We start from the raw sequence: 25,054 nt of genomic DNA on the forward strand, positions 1-25,054 counted from the left end.
GAACAGATAGTGTATCTGATGTGTGTACACATACTCTATTGGAGTTGATATATCTGAGAGAAAGGACCAGACAAGGGGAGAGAAAGGGTAGGAGGAAGGCAGAAACAATGAGAATGAGGCTGTTTGTATGCACGGTGCATAATACTTTACATGGCATTACCTCTTTGTATCGCTCCAGCTCCTGAACAAAAGTACGCTGGTAGAAGAGGGTCTGCAGACGCTCTTGAGTGTAGTTGTGGCACAGGTCTTCAAAGGTTGCACCACATTCACGCTTAGCCAGCCTTGGGTTTTGAAAGCCTGGTGTGTCCACAATGATCAGAGAACACAGGGAGTGCTGGCTGGATTTCAGAGCCCTTAAGCAAACATGGTAAATACATACACACACATAACATTAGCAGTGCCATATTTGACAACCTCTTGATATAACCTCATCTCATGCCACTATATCCCTAACTGAAATAAAACTGGCTCTAATACTCTGAAACCATTCAAACATTCTTGTTTAAACACAAATGATGGTTACTAAAAGTGACATGAGGCATCTACATTTTTCTGTTGCATACCGGTTCAGCACAATCATGACATCTTCATTACAAATGTAATGTACTGTCAGTAACACACCAGAGAAGAAATACTAACCGGTTTATTAGAGAAATGACGGTAGTGAAGAGTTCAGAGTAAAGCCCGGATGCCATGGCTTCTAAACACTCCATTGCTGTTGCTTTGAATGCTGATATAAAAACGCACAGAGTCAGAACAAATCCTCAATAGCTAATTCACAATATCTCCATCAGCAAATAACACAAGAACCAGTTGAATAGGAAGGAGGAATGTCAACATGTTGAACTGTAAAAGCTTTACTGAAACTATAGTCAAAGCATTTGATTTAAAAAGGAACTACATTTCCATGGTATTCAAACACATTATTTTCTGAGTTAGAAGGTATTGAAAATACCTACAAAAGTGTCTTTCTGAAGCAGTGTCATTTAGGGATCAGGTGTTTTGGAAACGGTCAAATCAAACTGAATACTCATGTCTGTGCCTAGAGGCAATGGCCACCTGTTAAGCTTTCATAATTCATTACACCATCACATAAGTGAGTTTATTGTTGCATAGGCGATATATTCATGTGTGCACACACGTCAATGACTATATGCTCATGAATGAGGGGAGATGCAGGGAAGGAGAAACAAAGGTCATTTCTGTCCATCCCTACTGTGAAAGACCTTTAACTGAGTCGTCATGCCCTTCAGAATGTACTGCAGTCTTGATGAACCAACACGTGTGAAAAATCAATGTGAGGCAATTATGATTTCAGGGACAATGAATGAAGAGTGGATCCAAAATTGCTTGTCCCAACATAGTATGCGCACCTATCTGTCAATAGCCATTGTAAAGCTGTGGTATTCATTACCAAGATAAGCTTTACTTTTTCTCTCCCTTGCATTTTCCCTTTGAGTGATGAGCAGCAACATATGTGTGTGCAAGTGTAAATAGAATGAGAGTGACAAAAAAGAAAAGGTAGGGAGAAAGGGGGGTACTGTGAGGAATAAAGAGTAAAGAATATGGTGGTAAATGTGGCGTGGAGTACCTGCATCTGCCGTGCCATTTTCGTCAGAAGCCTGGCGAATAGTGCTGGCTCTGGGCAGGGTGCCCTTGGCCTGGTGCTTGAAGATGGAAGAGGAGAGCTCCTCCAGGGTGCAGCCCAGCAGGTAGGCTGCCTTCTGAGCCCACTCATGACGTGCAAATTGTTTCCTGCCAGCTGAGACACGTGCATGAAAACCTCCATTAGCCCTTCTGCCAACTATTGCAGGCACATGGTGACTTTGTGACAATACTGTCTGTGACAGGGTAGGATTATGTGTCTGGTCGAACTGACACTGACACAACTGATAAAAACATGCACTAAAAGCATGTTCAAAAGGGTGGTAGTCTGAATACATTTAACTACTGTGGAGATGGACACACACACACACACACACACACACACACACACACACACACACACACACACACACACACACACACACACACACACACACACACACACAAGCATCTATAAAGTAAAAACCTTATTTCAATTGTTTAATACTGAAAAAATGTCTATTAAATTGAAATTATAATTGCCCCTTTTATCTTATTGAGAATGAAAGCGAAATTTATCATTAGGGGACATAATTTATTTATTTACATAAAGACTGCTGTTGGGAAAACTAACTTTCCGTCAATCTAGCGGCTGAGTGATGCTAACATAAAGATATGAGTGCCAGCTTCAGTTTTAATCCACCATGAAGTGGTATCTTCTAAGACTTAAGAGAGAAACTGTGGGATTTCAGACAAAGTAGTGGGCTCTATCTGTCTCATCAGTACTGCAGAAGCCTTGTATACTTCTCTTATTGATAAGGCTAGTTATGAAGACAAGCAAAGGCATTTAAATATTTACTTTGATAGATACCAGGCAGCACAATTACTTAAATTCCACTAAAACATCAAAAAGAGCAAAGTGGGTTTACCAACATGAATGAACATTGCAGAATCAAACAGCAGATGGCTGTACAGCTTTTAAAGATAATAAAAGAAAATTACATATGTACAATATTTCTTCTTAAGTACACAGAAAGAGTATGCTAAGTCTCCTATCTATACTTATTCGATGTAAGTGTTCACTACACAATATACAGAGAAAACTAAGTTCATTTCAGGTGGTCCCTTAACTAGGTTTTGGAGATCACTGCTGCCCTCTTGTGTACCAGGATAAAGTTACACTGCCAATGGATTTATTTCATAATCTGTTTATTACTCCTTTTGATAACCAAAATGCAAACTAGGCCCTTGGTACAAAAGGGTCTAGACTGTAGACTATTATCATTAATAAATATTCCCATAGACAGGCCTCTCAATGACTTCCTATTCCTACCCCTGACATTGCTTCTTCATAAGAATTCATTTTGAAAACGAAGACACCAATCAAATGTATTGCCAAGCAGAAAGTTGTTCAGAATTTTTATTCCCAATAACAGACAGTATTTATTGATTTTTTTTTAACTATTCCCTGCTTTATTCTGCCATCAGAAATATTGGGAGCCAGCTGGAGGGGATCACTGCAAATTATTTGGCAAGCTATTCTCATAAGTAACTGGCAATTACAGACAGGCACTGAAGAGTGAGCAAACGTATCAAAAAGCACAAAATTCAGCACTATTGCCACTGTTATCACATTTTTTTGTGGTTTCTCTGTTGTATATTATCCTGCTATTCGGTAATTAATTTATTTGCACTACAACAGCAATTAAATCCTTAAATGGACAGTTTTTCATTTGCTCATCTGTGTAAATATGCCCACTTAACCTCAGTTAAAATTAAAACAAAACAAATTTCATCAACCAAAAAGTCAATGCTAAATATAAATAAACACTTAAATCTGTGTTTTGAAAGGACTTAAATGGTTAATTCTATCCTTTCTATCCTTCCAGTGGCCTTTTATAATGACAAAAAAAGGATGTGATGATTAACTCACCTAAAATAAAAATCTTTGTGGCAGCTACAGCTTTTACAAATGTCAGCTATCTAATTTTAAAAAGTTAGTCAAATCCTGACAAAAGGGCCGTTCTATTACTCTAAAGGAAAACAATCTGTTACATTAGGTTTCATCATTCGAACAGCTTTAGACAGAAGCAAGTTCTTGTGTTCGTGAGAACTGCTGTTCCCATTAGTCCTGTAATGCATCTTTATGACAAAATAAATGTTTGTCAAGAATTAGATCAAGGTTTTTCTCTCCGTGAGCAGCAACGGTGTTTCCAAGCAATTAGATTCAAGACGTTTGTCATTAGTTTCAGTTACTCAACCACAAACAGTGCTCTGTTTATTTAATATGTTCATGCAGTAAGGAATGATAAAGGTAAATCCGACAGGGGTTCAGATTAAATAAAAAATACAATGTATTACTTCACTGGCAGCCACATACTATAAAGGCAGCAATAATTCTGTACCACAAAGTCTTGAATGATTCCAGCCCACCACCACCACCACCCACCCCCCACTCTACGCAAATGTGCTAAGATCTAAAGTATAACATTTTCTGCAATGGCCTAGATTTAAATGTTCAGCTATTGATCATTGGAGCAGCTGTGCACTGTGTACTTTTAACGTATAAATAAATGTATTATTCAGTCATTGTGATTACATGTGATTGCATCACACAGCACATGTTGCCAACAGTGAGATAATGCCAGCTTGATATCTGTCAAATTACAAAGTGTTACAAAAACTATTTGGGCTAACAAAGGTAATTTCACCATAATTATTTTTCATTGTGTGCACAAATCAAAAACAGCATTTTGCTTTGTCACTGGAGCCTGTTCTATAACAGCAGAACAAACGTCATCTCCAATAGGTGATGCAGTTGTGCAGGAGTGCATTCAAGCAATCTTACCCTTGGTGGTTCCCGCAGCCCCAAGGTGGTAAATGGCCCCAAGGATGAGCCAGAGGGCCCTCTGCTCATCACCGCTGATCCCCAGAACCTTCATGGCTGCTTGCAGTTTGAAAAACTGCTGAGAGGCCCGCTGTTTATCCTCTGCCTGGCAGATTCACACAAACATAACTTGAGCTTCTTTTTTGGGTGGGTAAATCTTTAAGTAAACTTTTCCCCTTCCATTCCTGGTTGGACAAAACAAGCCAAACTTCTAGTATCAGGATGCATTTACCTTAGTCTGTGGCATGATTCCAAAGGCACTGCTTTCAGCAAAGTGGTTAAGGTGCAGCTCAGTTCTAATGAAGAAATTTAAAAAATAAATAACTTACAAGACATTAGTGAACACATTTAGGATCAAAGGGAAAATAGGAAGAAAAGGCAGCATTATAGAGAACTACAATATATCTATGTAAAAACCAATGCAGTACTGTAGTGGATTTAGGTAGTAATTGACATGAGTGTATTAATCCCTACCTCAGAGAGCTATCTACTCCAGCCATTAGATAGTAAAAAACATTAAAAGTGGACTCTCCATCTGGTCTTCTTGTCACTCTCATCTTCTCCAAAAGCATTGTCTGAAAGACCAGGGCAGAACACAATATTGAAAGGATGGCAGAAATACAATATTATGAGCAGGTGAGCATAATAACAAAGACTGAGTTTGGTGAAAATATACACCACTTTATGTCTGGACATTCTGGACATTGTTTTCACTTCATTACTTAAATCACGCTGCTGTTATTGTGTATATATTTATTTATATTTCTTCATACATTCTTATATAGTTCTATATTGTGTATTTTGTTGTACAGTTATTTTATTTTCAACTTTAATTTATATATTTTATCTTATTCTCCCAGTTAAATTTACCCTTCATTCTAATTTGTGTTGTACAGTTATTTCATTTTTAACCTTAATTTATATTTTATTCTTTCCTAGTTAAATTTACCCTTTTTAATTTTTCATATTTATTTCCTATCTTATTCATAGCCTTTTCCTTTTTTGTTTTCCTTAGGTCACGAGCAGTTGTCCAAGCATTTCACTACATATCGTACTGTGTATGACTGTGTACGTGACAAATAAAATTTGAATTTGAATTTGATTTGGAATGAAAATCAGTTATTCATTAGGAATAAATTCAACAGTTGAGTCCAAGTGAGTTAATTAATAAATGTGCTTATCTGTACCTGGATAGAGGCTGAGGTCACCAGGCCCGCCTGGTCAAAGTCCAAGGAAACAATGTGGGTGAAGCGACTAGCATTGCCATTCATGCACGTAGAAGCATTCCCAAAAGCCTCCAAAACAGTGTAGACTGCCTGCCATTTTTCCGCTACAATAAAGATCATACGCTGTTATTGGGGAGGGGGACTCAACAACATCAATCATAATATTAGCTAAATTTTATTTATTTATTTATTTATTTTAATTCAGAGGACATCCTTTCCAACCTACTGGAGAATGTTCTGTTGGTGCTTCCTGCGACTGTAACCAGATACTGGATGATGTGTTGACAGTTAGTGGTCTTGCCACTTCCACTCTTGCCCAGCAATACAATGGACTGATCCTGGCGAGTAGTCAGCAGGTTCCTGTAGGCAGCCTGTGCTAATCCATAAATGTGAGGAGCAGTGTCATCTCTTCTGCAGCCCTTGAACATTTGCATCACCTGGAAAGAAAAGCAAAATTATAGTGTTTTTACATGGATTACTACCATTGGAAATGCATTTTCTCCTCACTACACTCTCATTTATACTCTCCCACAAGAGATGTGTCACATGTACTGGCTAGAGCCTACCTTCTCCGAATACATTGAAGGGGCACTAATGGGGTTAATGACCACCATGTTGGGCCCAGCGTGGGTGTGCACCAGGTTGCTGCCATACCGCTGCCGCAGAGAGTGCATCACACTCGACTCGTTCAGATACTGCAGAGAGGCCAAGTCCTCCACTCGGTCAAACGCTGGAGGGTTTGCCTAGAGTTCAAAGTCAGAAGAGCTCACAAGTGTCATCTGTAATTAATGAGGTTCACAAATGATGAGATGATTAAATACCTTCTCTACATCGTCTTCATCCACATCCAATAAAGATCCATCACTCTCCAGGCGGATTTTCACCTTCCCCTCTGGCAGACTGCCTGTCTCCATCTTCAGGAGAGTTGCTGCACCACCACAAAGTGTGGAGTTAACTACTTATGACACATCATTTCAACCTGAGTGCAAAAGTTTCATTTCATTTTGCATAATACTATGTGGCAACTGTATCTCTTTCAATAGTGTCAGAGATTTAATAAAATGTAAGTAAGTTTTGAAATGTAAGTTTTGAAAACATGGTTGGTTTAATCACATGCAGCCTGAGGTAAAATGAGCAGCCTGATAACATCAAAATTTCAAAAGCATTTCCAATGCTTCACACACCCACATTTACAGTTATGTAATAAAAGGTCAACCAGAAACAGACCATACCAGGAAAAGCAGAAAAAAAGTACGTTTGTTTTAATATAGTTATAAATAAAGGGTAAAAAACCCACAATAAACTCCATCTAAATGCACTATAATGCATAATTTATTTAAATACAGACATTTTACTAACCCAAGGAAAATCCATCCTTGTGGACAAGCCATACTTTCTCAGTGTTATACCAGGTTTTCTCTGCTGTCAGCTGCTCCTCAGTCTTTACCTGTTAGAGGTGAAAATCAGTATATGAAAACCTGTATAACCAATTTCTATTGGATCACTGATTAATAAATCATACAGCTGCATAATGGACTTTCAAAAGGATTTCAGTTCACTGAGTGGAGGGCTATATGGATTTGAGAAAAGTATGTTTTCATTTCACACCTCCTATATTTATGTCATTTACAAAAGCAGCCCTCCACAGAAGAACTAGACTTCCCATGACTCTCCTTTTATGAACCTTTCAGAGCTCACACAGTGATTAACTCAGAGGTGCAGTTAATATGCTCACTATAAAGACATTTAAGGTGGAAGGTTAAAATGCAGGAGGGATTTATCACAACCAAGTCCAAACCAATCACATATGGGAAAAAAATGCACGACCTGCTTGAACTGAACAGAGACACACATACAGCATAAAGCCAAACAAGTTAAATCAAGTCAAGTGTTTGGAGGTAATAAAATAGGTACAAACAGTGAATATGCACCAAATAGTAGTTTCTTCCTTGAAATGCAACTAATTTTATTAACTAATGAGTACTGACTGAGTAGGGTACTTCTATTCCTTTACTCAGATTTAACTACATTGAGTAAGTCTATAGGGAAGGTTAATTTGAGCTTTATGGGTGCTGAATGTCATTCACTAGGCTTTCTGTGACACTCACGACTAGTTTGTCCCACACAAATAACACAAAAAAGGACATTCCACTTGAAACACTTCGGGATGCAACCAGAATTACAACCAGCTGTAGCCATTATCAGACCTTAGTTGCAGCTGAGTGTGCTGCCTGAAGGATGGCCACGGGATCCTCAACAAGTTTGGACTGGACAAGGGAAGAAATCAGTAAGTTATTTCAACACCTATAGAGATTCAACTGACACAACCGCATGAAGAAACAATAAAAATGCAGAGTTGTGGAGAAAAGTAAAACAATAGGTCAGAATGTGTAAAAAGTATAACACGAACACTGCAGCAAGGCCAACAACAGTGCAACACCACCCAAATAAGTGATTCACCAACACATTTACCATAAAGTCCTTAATAATGATTGTATTACTATAAGAAATACTGTAACAAAAATAATGCACTGATTAGCAGGATGCATTTAACCACACGTGTGGGTTTGTGGAGAGAGCATAAAACTCATGCCCTCTTATTAACAGTCACAGTTATGCACAGTAAGGTATGTATATCAGAAATGTTAATGTTAGTAATTTAGCTTTCCATGTCACTGACATGCACCTAATAAGAAGTGTTAAAAGCTGTTAACTGACGAATTATGACAATATAGCTTCAGTATGTACATGTATTTGTATAGCGCAAAAGCAACAACACCATTACAGAGCAGCATGACACACCGAGTCCACTGTAAATGAAATGGAGCAGTGGTAAAAATAAATCTTGAGATCTTGAGAAGTTTTTATGCCGCAGTAGTACACTCCAGGCCTCTGCATCAATGATTTTAAAGACAAGTAGGCAGGCACAAAAAAATTTAGTTTGTGTATATATATATATATATATATATATATATATATATATATATACATACACACACACACACACACACACAGTGGGGCAAAAAAGTATTTAGTCAGCCACCGATTGTGCAAGTTCCCCCACCTAAAATGATGACAGAGGTCAGTAATTTGCACCAGAGGTACACTTCAACTGTGAGAGACAGAATGTGAAAAAAAAAAATCCATGAATCCACATGGTAGGATTTGTAAAGAATTTATTCGTAAATCAGGGTGGAAAATAGGTATTTGGTCAATAACAAAAATACAACTCAATACTTTGTAACATAACCTTTGTTGGCAATAACAGAGGTCAAACGTTTACTATAGGTCTTTACCAGGTTTGCACACACAGTAGCTGATATTTTGGCCCATTCCTCCATGCAGATCTTCTCGAGAGCAGTGATGTTTTGGGGCTGTCGCCGAGCAACACGGACTTTCAACTCCCGCCACAGATTTTCTATGGGGTTGAGGTCTGGAGACTGGCTAGGCCACTCCAGGACTTTCAAATGCTTCTTACAGAGCCACTCCTTTGCTGCCCGGGCGGTGTGTTTTGGATCATTGTCATGTTGGAAGACCCAGCCTCGTTTCATCTTCAAAGTTCTCACTGATGGAAGGAGGTTTTGGCTCAAAATCTCACGATACATGGCCCCATTCATTCTGTCCTTAACACGGATCAGTCGTCCTGTCCCCTTGGCAGAAAAACAGCCCCATAGCATGATGTTTCCACCCCCATGCTTCACAGTAGGTATGGTGTTCTTGGGATGCAACTCAGTATTCTTCTTCCTCCAAACACGACGAGTTGAGTTTATACCAAAAAGTTCTACTTTGGTTTCATCTGACCACATGACATTCTCCCAATCCTCTGCTGTATCATCCATGTGCTCTCTGGCAAACTTCAGACGGGCCTGGACATGCACTGGCTTCAGCAGCGGAACACGTCTGGCACTGCGGGATTTGATTCCCTGCCGTTGTAGTGTGTTACTGATGGTGACCTTTGTTACTTTGGTCCCAGCTCTCTGCAGGTCATTCACCAGGTCCCCCCGTGTGGTTCTGGGATCTTTGCTCACCGTTCTCATGATCATTTTGACCCCACGGGATGAGATCTTGCGTGGAGCCCCAGATCGAGGGAGATTATCAGTGGTCTTGTATGTCTTCCATTTTCTGATGATTGCTCCCACAGTTGATTTTTTCACACCAAGCTGCTTGCCTATTGTAGATTCACTCTTCCCAGTCTGGTGCAGGTCTACAATACTTTTCCTGGTGTCCTTCGAAAGCTCTTTGGTCTTGGCCATGGCGGAGTTTGGAGTCTGACTGTTTGAGGCTGTGGACAGGTGTCTTTTATACAGATGATGAGTTCAAACAGGTGCCATTCATACAGGTAACGAGTGGGGGACAGAAAAGCTTCTTACAGAAGACGTTACAGGTCTGTGAGAGCCAGAGATTTTCCTTGTTTGAGGTGACCAAATACTTATTTTCCACCCTGATTTACAAATAAATTCTTTACAAATCCTACCATGTGGATTCATGGATTTTTTTTTCACATTCTGTCTCTCACAGTTGAAGTGTACCTCTGGTGCAAATTACTGACCTCTGTCATCATTTTAAGTGGGGGAACTTGCACAATCGGTGGCTGACTAAATACTTTTTTGCCCCACTGTATATATATATATATGCTAGAGAAGGGTCAGTAGAGGAGAACAAGCTTAGACTCAAGCACTCTACAGCTGAAGGAGTGTGTCGAGCCCACAGCACAGCAAGCTGTACCTGAGAAGATTTGTAGCATTTGGTATGCTAGCCATGTAAACAGCAAAATGGTCAGCAGCAAGTCAGGATCCAGTGACCCACAGAAAAGCATAGAGACAAAAGATATGGATTAAGACAACAAAAGAGCAGAGCAATGAGAAGGGGTAAAATAAGCTCATTTCCATGTTCTAAACGTTGAAAACAAGTAACTCATTGCCATATAATCCAGCACTGCTAAAATAATCAATGTCAGAGTACATTGTCATTATATGACTGAGACTGAAACGAGGCTTACACAAGCTCAGTCCTTCTCTGGACCAGATAATAATGCAATTAATGCTACAGAATTAATACAAATGAGCTGGCAAAGAGCCAGAAACACCGAGCTTAAGCTGAGCAATATCAGAGGTGTAGAAGAGTACGGCTGCTTGGGACAGCCCAATGATGGCCTCTGGAATTTTAGGGAAATCATTTCGGGAAGGCCATTTGTCAGGCCTTGGGTTAAGCTTAGGGCAAAAAAAGAGTTATTCCACTGCAGAACCACTGCATGCAAAAAAAAAAAAAAAAACCAACAAAAAAAAAGTATTATGCTCCTGAATGTAGGAAAACCATAGTTTTATGTCAACCTTAGGAGCAAACTTAGCACACACCTGTTCATTTTTTGCAGACTGGGGTAGGACAACAGGGGGAGGTTTACCATTGGAGACCACAGGGGGGAAAGATGTTTCCTGCACCTTTGCACAACATGTGTAAATAACCACAAACACACAGACAAACATGCACACACACAGATGGAATTAACATGATAACATGATGATGATGACAATTAAGTTAAAGCTCGAGGTATTTCCTTTTAACTTTAAACTAGATTTTAATTAGAAAACTAGAGCCAACTTCAAGAGACGCTTGTTCAAACTAATTACAATTTTCCAACTAATTCAGTGAGGAAATGGGTAAGGGCAAAAAAGCTGTTCAAGAAAATTGGATCATTAAACACTGTGGTAAAGATGAATGGTTTTAGGCATTGAATTGTCGATGGTGGTTTCAGCAACGATCGAATGCAAATTTCTTCAAAGTAATGAAATAATCAAAATCCCAACCTAATTTTCAGGCGCCACTCCCCAAAAATCTCAAAGTTGCATCTGAAATTAACCCATCAAAAGTTCTATGCCATTGTTCTGTAACTGCAAAAAGCTCAGTTTCTCTACTTCTGTTCCATAGCTGCTGCTATACTTGAAGTTGTGAATCAAAAATTATTTTAAATTCCAATCAAATATTGCTTGTTCTTTTTTTCTAATATATACACAGGAGAAAGTCAAAGTAAGGCTTTGACAGTCTGGTTTCAATTTCCCCTCTACAGGAAGCTGCTAAAAACTGGAATTAAACAAATTACTAAAGTTGTCAAACCCCAGGTATAATTTAGTTGTTGCTAATGGCTGAGGTCTGCCATTGTCAGCAACATAAAAACACCTTTCTGTTGTACAGTCATAGCTCTAGTGAGAGCAGAAATATAAAAATCACTAGACAAAACAAACCTACACTAATGGTTTGTCACACATAAATTTCTAAGATCAGCTAACATCTTGTTCCTGACATTAAAAGCCGAGTCTCTCCCTAGAGCAGTTAAAAACACTATATCCCTCAACAAAAACACCAGGTGCATCTCTCTGAAATCCAATCCCTCACTCTATGGCCAAATACCCAACTGTTCACCAGATTTCACAGACATCTGCTGATGAAATTTTCAGATGGTAGGCTGACAGACAGAATGCCAGAGACTAAATAACAGGACAAAAACATAACTTTGAAGTATAAAATGGAACTTGGGATACAAAAAGGTACATCCTTAAAGCAATTTTCTTTTCTTTTTAGCAGATTTAAATGTTTACATAACCAATTATTTGTTCTGTAGAAACAAAGACACTCTTCTCTGACAGACTGTTACAAGACAATTAATGCTAACCTGAACAACATTTTTTTTTTTATCTTTATTCTTGTTCCCATCTTTAAAAACATTACTAAACATCCTCTCTCACAGTGGTGCACAGCAGAGAGAGCACAGTTTCAACTCCGTCTGCTGAAAGTCACAGTAATGAGATTTAGCTCAGTGCTCCAACTCATCAGACAACTACAGTGCAGGTCATGAGCACACCCTTATACCCACTGATAAATCTGATGATTAGTTTCCATATGTGCACCACTTCCCTCCACTTATTCAAGGCAACAATTATATAAAGTTATTTGTGGGAATGTATTATACTTTAACTAATTTTGTTTATAACAAAGATTAGCTCAAGTTTGATGAATGCATAACCAAAAAACAATCTATAAGATGTTCATTGAGCTCATTTATGAGAAAATTGGATGAATTAGCAGTGACGACTTAAGTTGTGCTCCACCTAGTGGCTAAGTAGCAAACATGCACTTTTCACTCAGTACCTCTGGTTTCGTTACAGCAAGTGGACGAGGTTTTGGGATGAAACCACCAGGAGGGGCCAAGGGATCTGCCTTGGGGACAGGAATGAAACCAGGAGGTCTTATAAGGGGATTCTGTTTTGTGGGCAGTGGGCTTGATTTTCTGGTGGGGATGAAACCTGGTGGTGGAGTCAACACGTTCTGCTTAGGGACTGGGATGAAACCAGGAGGTGGGGCCAAAGGATCAGGTTTGGGTGGAGGGATGAACCCAAGTGGAGGGGTGAGGGGATTAGACTTTATTGGTGGAGTGTTAAGGGCTGCAGTAGTAGGCACAGATGAAACTTCCTCTGTTTTTGTCATAGCAGTCTTTTCTTCAACCTCCTCCACCTTTTCGTTCTCCTCTTCCTGCGTCACAGTGTCTTCCTTGCGGTCCTGGGTGCGGGTGCGAGGCCGATGTTCCTTGGTTCTGCCTCTTCCCATCAGGCTTGTTAGGCCCACTGATATATCATCCTTTTCCACCCCAGCAGCTCCTGTTTTCCTGATCGCAGCGTCTGTAGCAGATGCAGAAACTGCGTGCTGGTTGCGCTCTTCTGTTCCAGCAGGAACCACTCGTCTGACAACTCTTCTGACAACTTTCACCACCTTTTTACCACTAGAACTCTTCTCCTCCCCAGGTGTGTCTGGACCTCCCATACCAGTGTTGTTATTGGCTTCTTCAGCTGGTGATGCGCTTGACTGTGGACCACTTCCTGTGTCCAGACCAATTTCAGGAATTCCCTGAGGTTGACCCTTATCTACATCAGACTGGATTTAAAATTTCACAGAGAATTATTTTGAAAAGGATTATTTAAACTGCTCACTAAGGTTAGAATCAATCAAGCCAACTCAATTACTCATTTTCATTAAATCTCATAATTACAGTGTATGGGCAAGCCAGGTTTTTATTTTTTTATTTTTTCTTGAATTGAGTCTACAGCTGGATAAAGGGAAAAGAAACGTGTCCAGAGACTCATGGGCAAGGTTACAAATTAGTATTCTAATGTTAGTTTTACACAATATAAGCCAGGTGGGACTGTATATAATCAAAGTGGATTCATCCGCAGTGGTTCTGTGGGGCCGGTAACACCTGAGGGTGCACCAAGTCACTGAAAAGAAGAACTTGGATGGGCCCAAAAATATGGAACCAAATGAAGCTGATTATTTTTTACCTTTCAGAAATCATATTCAATTAATACTTTACTAATGCTATTGCACTGGATATTGGTTAAATAAAGAGCTGCTGCCCATGGTTCAATTATGATAGAGTAGGTGCCCATCCACTATGCCTGATTATTTTACTAAGAACTGTATCTCTTACAGGACAATAGTAGCCACTCTTCTTTTACTACACAAAAATGGTTTGTATCACCATCACTCAAACACATGCAGCTGAAAAACACTTACATCTGGCTTGTTCTCAACCTTAACCTACACAAGAGGAAGGAAGAAAACAAATCAAACCACACATTCAGATCATGGTTACTCTCTTAACATAAATATTCCACAAAATCACTGAATAATAAGATAAAAAGAAAAAGCAAAAAGGGACTTTCCTTTTGCTCCCAGAAAGAGAAGCGTGATTTATACGCCATGGTGATAGGTCAGAAGTCATGGATTTAACTGGATGAGGTGAAGAATAAATGGATGGAATGGTGGTGATGTGTGTGTGTGTGTGTGTGTGTGGGGGGGGGGGGGGGGGGGGGGGGTGCAGTGGAGACAGCTCAAGACGGCCGAGAATGGGAACCTGAAGATGAGCAGTGGGACACTGAACTGCACACAACAGGTCATTCAGCAACAGGGTAGACAGACTATGCAGCACTGAAGATAGAGCACATGAACATTCATAATGAATGAAAGGTTAGCTTTCTTCCAACTGCAAAACACATGAACAAGAATCTGACCAAGTACACAAGGCACACAAAACAAACTTATTCATCTGGAGCTGCGTCATATGTGGGACTCATTCACATTCTGTTATAATAGCAATGACACACACAAAAAACAACAACTAACCATTCCCTCAATCACCACACAAAAATTATAAAAATATTGGGAATCTGCTTCTTTTGCAGAAATGGCCATACTAGAACTAGAAACTAGAAAGAAAGCAAGTCAACTTTTTCTTAACTAAACTATAATTTATTTAACTCATTAAAAGGTGACATACCAAAATGAGTTCCACAGCAACATGTTTCACTATCTCTGTCCCTGATTTCATCAGTCCACTCCTATAAATAGTTTCAACAGCAAAGGAGGCCATTCTGAGATGCCATCAGACCCCTAATAGAACTGCTAAGCAGAGCATGTACACTCTGAGCTGATCACACTACTTGCCACACACACAGTCCGCCAGAGACATGAGCCCATTACCTTTTCTCTGGGTCTGGTTAACCTTCCAATCTTCACTCTGTCACTGAAGCAGTGCAGCCAGGGCCAAGGCAGAGTAAAACCTGGGTCTTGTAAGAGCACACTCACTAGCCCTGAGAAAGAGGGTGGGCAACCTCGAGGGCGGGGTCACAGTGAGCACAGCACAGTTAAGCTGTGGCCTGAGGAGTGGAGGGGGTAATGTAAGAGGAGACCGAAGAGAGTGGCAGCTGCTGAACAGTGGTTATAAATAGAATGTGTTCATCACATCAATTGCCACTGCCACTTCTCCCTGTCAGCCTCTTGTCCTGCTGGGAGTCAGAAAAACAGTATCCCTCTTCAGGCGCTTTACCAACTGTTATCTTTTATAACCCCCCTCACATACACACACATAACCCACCTATTTTAAGGAAATCCAAAACTATAAGAGATAGCACAAACACATAGATTAAGTAATCCAACAAATGCCTACTACCTACATCTTTTTTTTTTTTTTTTTTTTTTTTTTTTTTCCAAAGTCAAAGTCAACTTTATTTGTCGATTCTTCCACATGTACAGGACATACGGAGAATAGAAATTGCGTTACTCTTCAATCCCTAGATAAATAGCAAATGAACATTTAAATATATTTAAATATAAAAGTGATTTAAAAAATGCAAGTAAAATAATTAAAAAGTAAAAATTTAAATAAATACAATTTTACATATAACAAGAAAGCTATACAATATACAATATAATGGGTAAGTGACATTGAGTGTAAACCAGGCAGAGTAGTGCAAATAGGCAAATAGTGCAAATGGAGATTTAGTAGTGTACGGTAAGAGAAAGTGTAACAACAAAGTCTTATGAGGTAATGGCAGTCCAATGCTCCACAAAGTGACTGGTAACTGGTGCAGGCCAGTGAGTGAGTCAGAGAGTGTGTGTGTTTGTGTGTGTGTGACAGAGTTCAGTGAGACCGTGGAGGAGAGAGGGGAGAGGGGGCAGAATCGGGAGGGAGTTAAGCTTCCTGACAGCCTGATGGATGAAGCTGTCCTTCAGCCTGCTGGTCCTGGCCTGGAGACTCCGCAGTCTCCTCCCCGACGGCAGCAGCTTGAAGAAGCTTTGCATTGGGTGTGTGGGATCAGCCGCTATGCAAAGGGCTTTTTTAGTGAGACGGGTGCTGTAAATGTCCTGGAGGGAGGGGAGAGAGACACCAATGATCCTCTCTGCAGCTCTCACTATGCGTTGGAGGGTTCTATGACAGGACGCATTGCAGGCTCCAAATCTATATACAGCTAATTCTGTACAAACCTCCAGAAGGAATACATAAATGACAAATATGAAATAAATAATATAAAAGTACACTTTTGTGGAACATTTTATCTAGTGACCCCAAAATGTATTTCACATTTGCTACAAAAAAGTGTTCTTCACATTTTCCACCACAAGAGGGAGCTTTAAAACAATAAACTAATCTCTTACATACACTAACCGAGTTTCAATATGTTGTACTGTAAACGCTAAGGTATAACACTATCCAGTGATTGCAGACATGTTGACCTAAAGCAAAGAGTATATCAAAGTTTTAAGGGTTTTAATATGAGAGACATACACTGACCAGTATTGTTTTATAGTGTGTTTATAGTTTGTTTGCATCATACCCAAGGACATATTAGTATTTGAATGTTAGTTTCACACAACGTAAGACAGATGGGACCATATACATCAACAATGTAGAGTTGTCATTAAAGCTGTCATTCTGTTTCAGTGATGACAAGAAGCTGCACAAAGACACTGAAAGCAAGAGCACAGAGGAAAATGTCAAGTGGAACTAAATTGAATGAATCATCTTCTTTAGGCTGTCATAGAAGATCATCTGCCTTCATCTTACCCCATCCCTAGAATCCTCTTCAGTCACACCAACCCTCTGCTTGTCCTTCCTCACTACACTCTCTGAATCTCCTCTGTGGTTTCCCTGCTGCCTGGCAGCTCATATTCAGCGTCAGTTCATTGAATATATCCACTAAACTTCTGTGAATGTCCAAACCATCTCAACATTGCCCCTCTAACTTTGTCTCCAAACCACTCAACTTGAGTCATCCTGGTCACTCCCAACAGAAATCTTAGCATTTTCGGCTTTGCTTCTAGTCTTTTTGTTAGTGTCACTGTCACAGCAATTGTCACCACCATCTTGTAGACCTTGCCTTCTACTTCTATCCTTCATCCAAATCACCCTGAACTCATCTTCAGCCCCACCACCTAACCTGTACTCATTTCTTCTCCTATGGCAACAGCACTCCCCAGTGGCAGCTGCCTTCTAAAGCAGATAATACACACCATAAAAACTGCTCAGGAACATGGCAGAGCACAAGGCATTCTTACCAAATGACTGCTGCATGCATCAGAATATGCCCACAACACACAGGATCCCAAGGTTATGCTGCCAGAACTCACAGGACACCCTCAAAAGACCATGCTCCCAAAGAGGTGATTTCAATGTTGCGACTGATCAATACAGTTACGTCCATAAGTCACAAGACAACCAAACAATTTTTTGCTATTTTGAGTCTTTACACAGTAGACTGTAGACCAAGCAAGACAGGTGTGAAAGAAGACTTTCAACTTTAATTCAGAGTTTAACAAAAATAAATAAATACTGAGGTAACAGTTACAGAGTTTTATAAACAGTCTTTCATTTTTTACAGTATAAAAGTAGTTGGACAATTAACTTAAAGTTTCATGGAAACGTGAAGCCTGTTTTTTCATTATTAAATCAAGCACATAAGAGTTTCAAAGTGTTCAGCTTGCATTTGGTTCCTGTTCACCGGAACTTTCAGTCTAGGAAATCGATGCAAGTGAGGAAGGCCATCAAAAGGCTGAAAATTCAAGACACACTTATTTTCTTGATTAAGAAAAAGAACTTCACATCAACTACCCAAGTCAGGAACATTCTCAAGGAGTGTTCTTTTAGAGATGCACTATTTTCAACTCTATAATAACTCAAGAGATAAATGTAATGACATTTATAGCAAGGTGCAAGCGACCGGTTACACAAAAAAAAAATAGGAAGACCAGATTAAACTTCTAAAAAAAGAAGAAAAAAACTTAAAGAGTCTGCACAGTTTTGAAAAAGATGGTGATAGAGGGTTATGCTATGTTTACTGCAAAAGAAACCCAAGGGTTTCTCAAGATGAAAAACTAAAATGAAAAAAAAAGGTTCAAGCCAGTCTGCCCAAGTCAGTCACATGATCACAATCCAGTCCAGCAGAGAATCATTTTCGGTTACTGAAGACAAACTTTACGGCACAAAGACTCAAACAGAAACTTGAGGTTGCTGAAGTCAGAGCTTAGTCAAGCACCTCAAGGCAGGAAAAAGCATAATTTCATTGACTGCAAAGGACTTCCATCCAAGGTTTAAAAACAAGTTGTACTTAAAATTGCTTGTTAAATGAGTTTCTAGCCTCTGAAAATACAGGACTATGTCCAATATGTTCAAATGCTTAAGGACATAACCAACAAACACTCTTGTTTGTTTTTGTATGACTACAGGTAAAGCCAGTCAGATAACTCAAAGCTGAAAGGTAAGGCATCTCACTACAATCCGGAAGTATTGTTAAATGGAAAATATGTAAATGTAGAAACTGGTTTGGTAAGGTAGGCCAATTATGGCACATACCTTCCAATAACCAGCTATCATCTGGCTTTTCATTTAGTTCATTCACAATCATTAAAACTAAAATCTTTTTTTTTTGCCTTTAGAAGTAATTAATTAAATTATGTTTAATGTCCAAAACGCTATAAATAGTTACATAGCACTTTATCTCATGGTGAGCTCAGAAGTTTGCATTAGCACTTAGCAAGATCCAGTAAAACACACAGCCTGGCTCATCTATCTAGAGCAGACTGCTAATCCCCAGAGTCTGTTACTGGGACACAGCAAAGTGTCGACTGTTTGTCTACACACAGTTGCTGCAGACTAAAGATTAAGGACTCTATATATGTCATAGACACTACTGATTCTGACCCAGTTATGCCTCCACACTATCAAAGCTGTTTGAATCATATTATTAAGCTGTAGCATGAATCAGACTACCACATTTTTAGAACTATACAGATTATTTTAACTATGACAGACATATAACATAGCAAGAATTGTTATATTGTGTTTCATATTCATTGAGAGGGTTGATGTTTATAAATTCAATTCTCCACATTGTTTATCCTGAAAAAGAAATTCAGTAATTGCTTGAGATTTTTCATCAGTATCTGTGTCTTTGCAAGCTTAAAGTAGAAATAAATTATGGGACATCATTCTTTACTGTCAAAATTAGAAGAGATGACCCAGATTTTAAGTCGGTTAAGTAAACAGGGCTGGACATAATTTTTAAAGCAGACTATGTAAAAATGTAGGAGAAGCAAAAACTCAGTGCATAATTCAGGTTTAAATTATTTTAAAGGAGTTGCATAAATCTTGACATATTTCACTTAAGAAATCTGAGAAATCTGGTGGCTAATTCCTTTTAAAATTTCTTGCAAGTATCATTATATCACTCAGAGGCACGCACTCATATACAGCAGGAAGAGGACTATGAGTCAGGTCAGTCATATTATTCAAGCACACAGAAACTCAGTGTCTATAACGAAGAAATTACTGTGAGGGGGGGGGAAAGGGTCGTGTTTTTTTGGCTTTTACCCAATGCTTAAAGGGTTAACATGCTCAGTGGTGCATAGATGAAGGCAATTTAAGTTTGGTGCAGGGGTTAGTGCTGTTTGTTGATAGGGATCTTCCACTGACTATTTGAATACCAAATATGAAACACTTTGACATGGTATTCATTTAATCCAAGTTCATTTGAATTGCTGTAGATTATATTTGTTTTAATGACAGCTGCATAGAACTGTTTGTAAAAGGTGAAGGACATACGTAGCCTTCGAGCAAACCCTCTGACAATACAGTATTTAGACACGACACAATAATGACAAAGAAAAAAAAAAACAACAGGCAGCAAACTGTGAGAGAGCAGGTGTTTAGTCGATGCCAATCCTAGCCAGTTTTTGTTCAGTAACAGGCTTATTATTCTTGTATTCTCACAGCAGTCACAAAGATTGTCAGTGGTTGCTTGGCAACTTGACAATGATGACAAGATTTGACAAAGTCAATGCTCCTTGCCAAGAAATAACGCTCTTTAAAAACACAACTTATCCTTTCTAAAGCATCATTACATAAAGGCATAGATATAATGTCTTCATTTGAGAGATTTAGTGGTGATGACTGATATTTTTACCTCTCTCTTTAAACAAAAGAAAAAGAAAAAAAAAACCCTGGGGGAGCTGCTTCCCCATTCCATGTTTTATGCTAAGCTAAACAAAACAAACCATCTCCAGTAGTAGTAAACTTTTAATAGACTAATGAAAAGACAGTGAATAAGTATATTTTAAAAATATATTAAAAAAAATTAAGCCAATAAACAAAATTACTGTATGTCGGTGCATCATATGGTCTCGTACTGTATTGCAGAGCTCTAGATCGAGAATCCAGAGCTTATTATAACCACCTAAAAATAGTGCTGCTGGTTCTAGGTCAGCCTCACATGCACATTTTGTGCTTTTTCAAAAGGCCTGTCTTTTTGATCGTCAAGATTGCTTGAATGTAGGACAAAGTAGACAGTCACTTATTTCAGGGAAGCAACTGGGCTGTGTACACATTCATTTAAATAGTTCTAGCTGATGTATTCTAACAGAATGGAGAAACTGGGTCTTATTCACTAAGAGACACACAGTGCATAAGTATATGCACTGTGTGTAAACTGTATGTATGAGTTTCATGCACAAATCAGGAATTTATCAATATTTTTGTACCCGAATTTGTTCATACTTTATTAACAAACTTCTGACCAGGTGTACCATCTAATGAAGCTGTCTTGGGAAATCTATGGTCTTAAAATTAATACTACATGTCCTACTACTGTTATTTTATCATCATCATTATCACCAACACCAACTCCTTTTGAATATTACTTTTTTTTTTTCAAAAACATCATTAGTTAGAAATGAGCAAAATTACAATTAAATTTTAAAAAATGAAAGTTGTATTTAAAGAAAACTACATCCAAAAGTGAAAAGGGTATGCTTTGACCTTTTAATTTAAACATATTCCAGTATTTCCATTACAGCTCCAAACATCACTAATGTGCCTTCATAAGCAGCACATACTGCCATCCCCAACCAAAGTTTATCTTACCAACTGTATAAACTGTATTATGAAAAACAACAACAACAACAAAATGCTTGTATTCAGGTGTTTGTTGCACCAGCTAATAAAGAGTTTAACTCTATGCTCCTTCACTTGTTGCACACGATTATCTGGATGAAAAGAACTGAATAGGCAGGCAGCCAAGTCTTACAAGACCATATGGCCATGTGTTGTGGCGGCATTCGGGCCGTTGTTTCCTTCAGCGTCCCATTGTTTGGTGTCAAAAGGACTGGGGGGGGTGGGAGGGGGATTATATGTACACCAGAACATATTCTCTCTTTCAAAACACACACTGAGACACTCCCCCATACATGCGAGTACAAAATCACATTACCAATGTCATTACAACTCCACCCATAATGCATCCGTTTTTAGTCTATTAAAGGTCAGTGCAAAAGTACATACTTAATACAAAATAACAGAAAAAGGGTCTTTTGTAGTAATTTTAAAAAGATTCACCCCAAGTACATGTGTATTTACAGAACAGATCCACTGTGTTTCTCAGTGGAATTCAAGTAAACACAATGATTTCAAAAATGTAAAAATCTCAGATAATCCAACATTAAAAGCAAACAAGCCACAAAAACAGGTTCTGGTATTAAGAATAATGTGATGACACAGAAATAGATTAGCATCAAGGGTAGAGTTTTTTAAAAAGCAAAATAATATTCACACAACAGACCAAGTCAAGAGTACTACTTACATCTTTGCTTAGGTCTTCAGTGGTCCTCAACCAACTGCGGTTCAGCTCACTCAGCTCGAGAATTGGCTGGACTTTTAGTCGTACTGAATCTCCAGACTGACGAATCATCTCCACAATCTCGTCTCTGTTTTTGTTCTCCACATTAATCCCATTGATTTCTACAAGCTTGTCTCCTGGCACCAGGCCCAGAGCCCGATCCTTAGTCCCAACCCCTGGTTCGGCAAAGTGTACAACACGCCGGCACACCCCACCATCAGACTGCCTCTCTACCATGGTGGTTCTTCGCAAAGAAAAGCCAAAGTCCCCAGTGCTGCGTCGCTGTACCTCAAGTTCTCTTGGATCTGGTACTGGTGGAGAGACAAGTGCAGGCAACTGTAGGTCTGCACCAGGAAAGGTCTTCTCCACAATATCAGGAATCTGAACTGTGATGGTGCCCTTTGACCTCGGGTGTAACTTTGTAGATGGTGTAGTCCAGTTATGGCCAGAAAGCTCTGAAGCATCCAAAGCATTGTCCTTTGGGGTCACCTGAGTTAAGGTAGCTACTTTCCTCTGGCCCACCACTGTATTCACCTTGGCCAGTTCCCCAAATTTAGCTGCCCTCTCCTTCACAGAGCTGCGATTACTTAACAGCTCAATTCCCTTTACATCTTCAGAGGTGCTTGCACTTATTTGCCCCACAGTGTTGTGATGATGCTCAGCATCAACGTCTGTCAGGTAGAGTTCCGTGTTACTGGCCACCTTAATTGGGATAGGGCTAGAAATCTCCAACTTGCTCCTAGATTCCTTCTTGGAGTTTCCTCGAGTAAGTGGGAATAAGCCTCTACGTATGCTCATCTCTTCTAGACTCTTTAACTCAGACTGAGACATACGTTCTTTCTTTTCTCTTTTGTCTTTCTTTTCCTTCTTGCTCAAATCCCTTTCCTTCTTGCTCAAATCCTTTTCCTTGTCCTTGTCTTTTTTCATTAAGTGAAACATGATTAAACTATTCTGTAGTTATTGAGCAACTGATTAATTTATCATGAGAACCTTAAATTATTAGAAAAGAGGCTGTTGACAGCAGCTGAAAACATCAACTCTGGGTTTGGATCTCTCTTAGTGATATCTGTAGAAAAAAGAAACAAGAGGTGAACACAGACTAGCTTTGATGAAAGCATAACAGAGTGCAAGAACCTTGTGTTTGTCAGAGTTTAACTAAGTAATTGGCAAAAAGATTCAGTCAGTAATTAATCATAAGTACTATGACATACACATGACTAGCACATCTGTGAAAGCACAGATAATGCTGAATGGTAGAAAGGCATATACAGAAAGGCTGAAAGTCTGGTGGTGCTGTGGTTTGTGCCTAAGAGCAAGAAGTTCCTGGGTTCAAATCCACACTTTCTCTGTAGAGTTTTAGCTGTAGGTGTGTCTGTGAATGGCTGTCTGGCTCTGTATTAGTTCTGCAATACATTAACAACCCCACAGTGGACGACTCAATGGATGGATGTACGTACAGCTGTAAGTGTCAGGGAAGTCTTTCTTTATTTCAACAAGACAATGACAAGCCCAATTCTGCAGACATTACAACAGCATACCTCTGTGGTAAGAGTTTAGCTGCTAAACTGGACTGGCTGCACTCCACACCTATCCAAAAACAACACCACTGAAAATATTTAACACATTATACAATGAAAAGGAAGATTTATACTGTTGTACAGCTGAAGTCATATCAAAAAAGATATTAAAGCTGGTCTGACCTTCTCAGTTCCTAAACCATTGCAGAAACCACAGATAAATAGGAACTGCTGTGGTCCTGACCTGACTTGTTGAATTATGTTGCTGGCATCAAATTAAAGACCACTAGATTTAATAAAATTAAAAAAAAAAAAAAATATGAAAATAAAACATCTCAATTTTAACAACTCATGTATTATCTTTGTACCATTTTCAGTTACAGAGTTACAAAGTTCACATGGTTTGCAAATCATGTCATTCTGTTTTTATTTACATTTCACATGACCTCTGACCTTCTTGAGAAAAACATAATCCACATTTAAAACTTGGATTTGAAGTCCTTTCTACACCTTGGGGTTAAAATCATTTAAAAAAACGTTATCAAACTGCAGAGCAGTATCACTATTTTTATTTCAGTATCAATCTATTATCTAATTCAGTTCAATAGAAAAGTAGCCTGTATATATTTGGGTGTGTATAGGAACTGGTATCCCCCGCTGTAGTATCAACAAACGAAACATGCACCCTAGATAAGGAATGTGATCTTATCTAAAACTTATCTTTGACACACCTCAATCTATCCTACATAATAACATACAGTGTTTTAAAGAGCGTAGCTTTCCTGCTCTCAGATACTCAGCATCATCACTAAATGATTGAAAACTGAAGCTATGTGCATGGGAGCCTCCACTAAGCTCCATATGTATAACGAGAAGCCATGCTGAACAGTAAACTGTAAATTCAAACCTAATCCAAGCTAAATCACATGCTCTTAGAAGAAAGCTATGAAATGTCCGAAAGCAACTCAGTTTATCTTACAGTTAACATTTAGGTATGCATTTTCGTCGTATTTTATTACTGGAAAGCGCAGTTTGGTCTGTTGTTATTAGTTTTTCGTTTTCTTGAACTTTAAACACTACGCATAGGTTGTCGACACGGCTAGTCCTGAGCTTGGCCATAATGCTCTCCCTTTAAGCTGCTTTGCCCTCATTCTTTAGCAGTGATAAAGAGTGTACTAATGTCACTCACGATAAACGATACAAATTAAGTAACACTGTAACATATGACAATTCCTACCTGTAATTGCCTAAACATGACAGCGTTGTAGTCTTACTACAGGTTTTCGGCATTTTCCAATGAATTGTCAGCAGGTGCGACAAATGCTTTTGTGATGCTTTCAAATGCTT

The 25,054-nt window shown here is 39.0% G+C and overlaps 1 protein-coding gene across 6 annotated transcripts in view; it reads right to left on the reverse strand.

Annotated features, from left to right (window-relative positions):
• LOC309715677 (unconventional myosin-XVIIIa-like) overlaps positions 1-25,054 on the reverse strand; it is a 62,124-nt gene extending 37,070 nt beyond the window's left edge. For 2 of the 6 annotated variants that reach the window (XM_082548981.1, XM_082548982.1), the window contains exons 1-16: positions 24,945-25,053; positions 22,155-23,256; positions 11,052-11,135; positions 10,423-10,449; positions 7,905-7,964; positions 7,057-7,144; positions 6,519-6,625; positions 6,264-6,440; positions 5,924-6,134; positions 5,659-5,801; positions 4,946-5,046; positions 4,704-4,767; positions 4,433-4,577; positions 1,592-1,762; positions 640-730; positions 161-353 (exon numbers count right to left, since the gene is read on the reverse strand). In XM_082548981.1, coding sequence (XP_082405107.1) covers positions 161-353; positions 640-730; positions 1,592-1,762; positions 4,433-4,577; positions 4,704-4,767; positions 4,946-5,046; positions 5,659-5,801; positions 5,924-6,134; positions 6,264-6,440; positions 6,519-6,625; positions 7,057-7,144; positions 7,905-7,964; positions 10,423-10,449; positions 11,052-11,135; positions 22,155-23,129 — 2,637 coding nt within the window. In that variant the 5' untranslated portion in view covers positions 23,130-23,256; positions 24,945-25,053. Of the gene's footprint in view, positions 1-160; positions 354-639; positions 731-1,591; positions 1,763-4,432; positions 4,578-4,703; positions 4,768-4,945; positions 5,047-5,658; positions 5,802-5,923; positions 6,135-6,263; positions 6,441-6,518; positions 6,626-7,056; positions 7,145-7,904; positions 7,965-10,422; positions 10,450-11,051; positions 11,136-22,154; positions 23,257-23,728; positions 23,778-24,944 lie in introns of all 6 variants that reach the window. The other 4 variants (XM_082548983.1, XM_082548980.1, XM_082548978.1 and 1 more) reach the window with 3 other exon arrangements.

The sequence above is a fragment of the Aulonocara stuartgranti genome (assembly GCF_965226115.1).
Source record: "Aulonocara stuartgranti genome assembly, chromosome: 10".
In the NCBI taxonomy this organism is placed as follows: Eukaryota; Metazoa; Chordata; class Actinopteri; order Cichliformes; family Cichlidae; genus Aulonocara; species Aulonocara stuartgranti.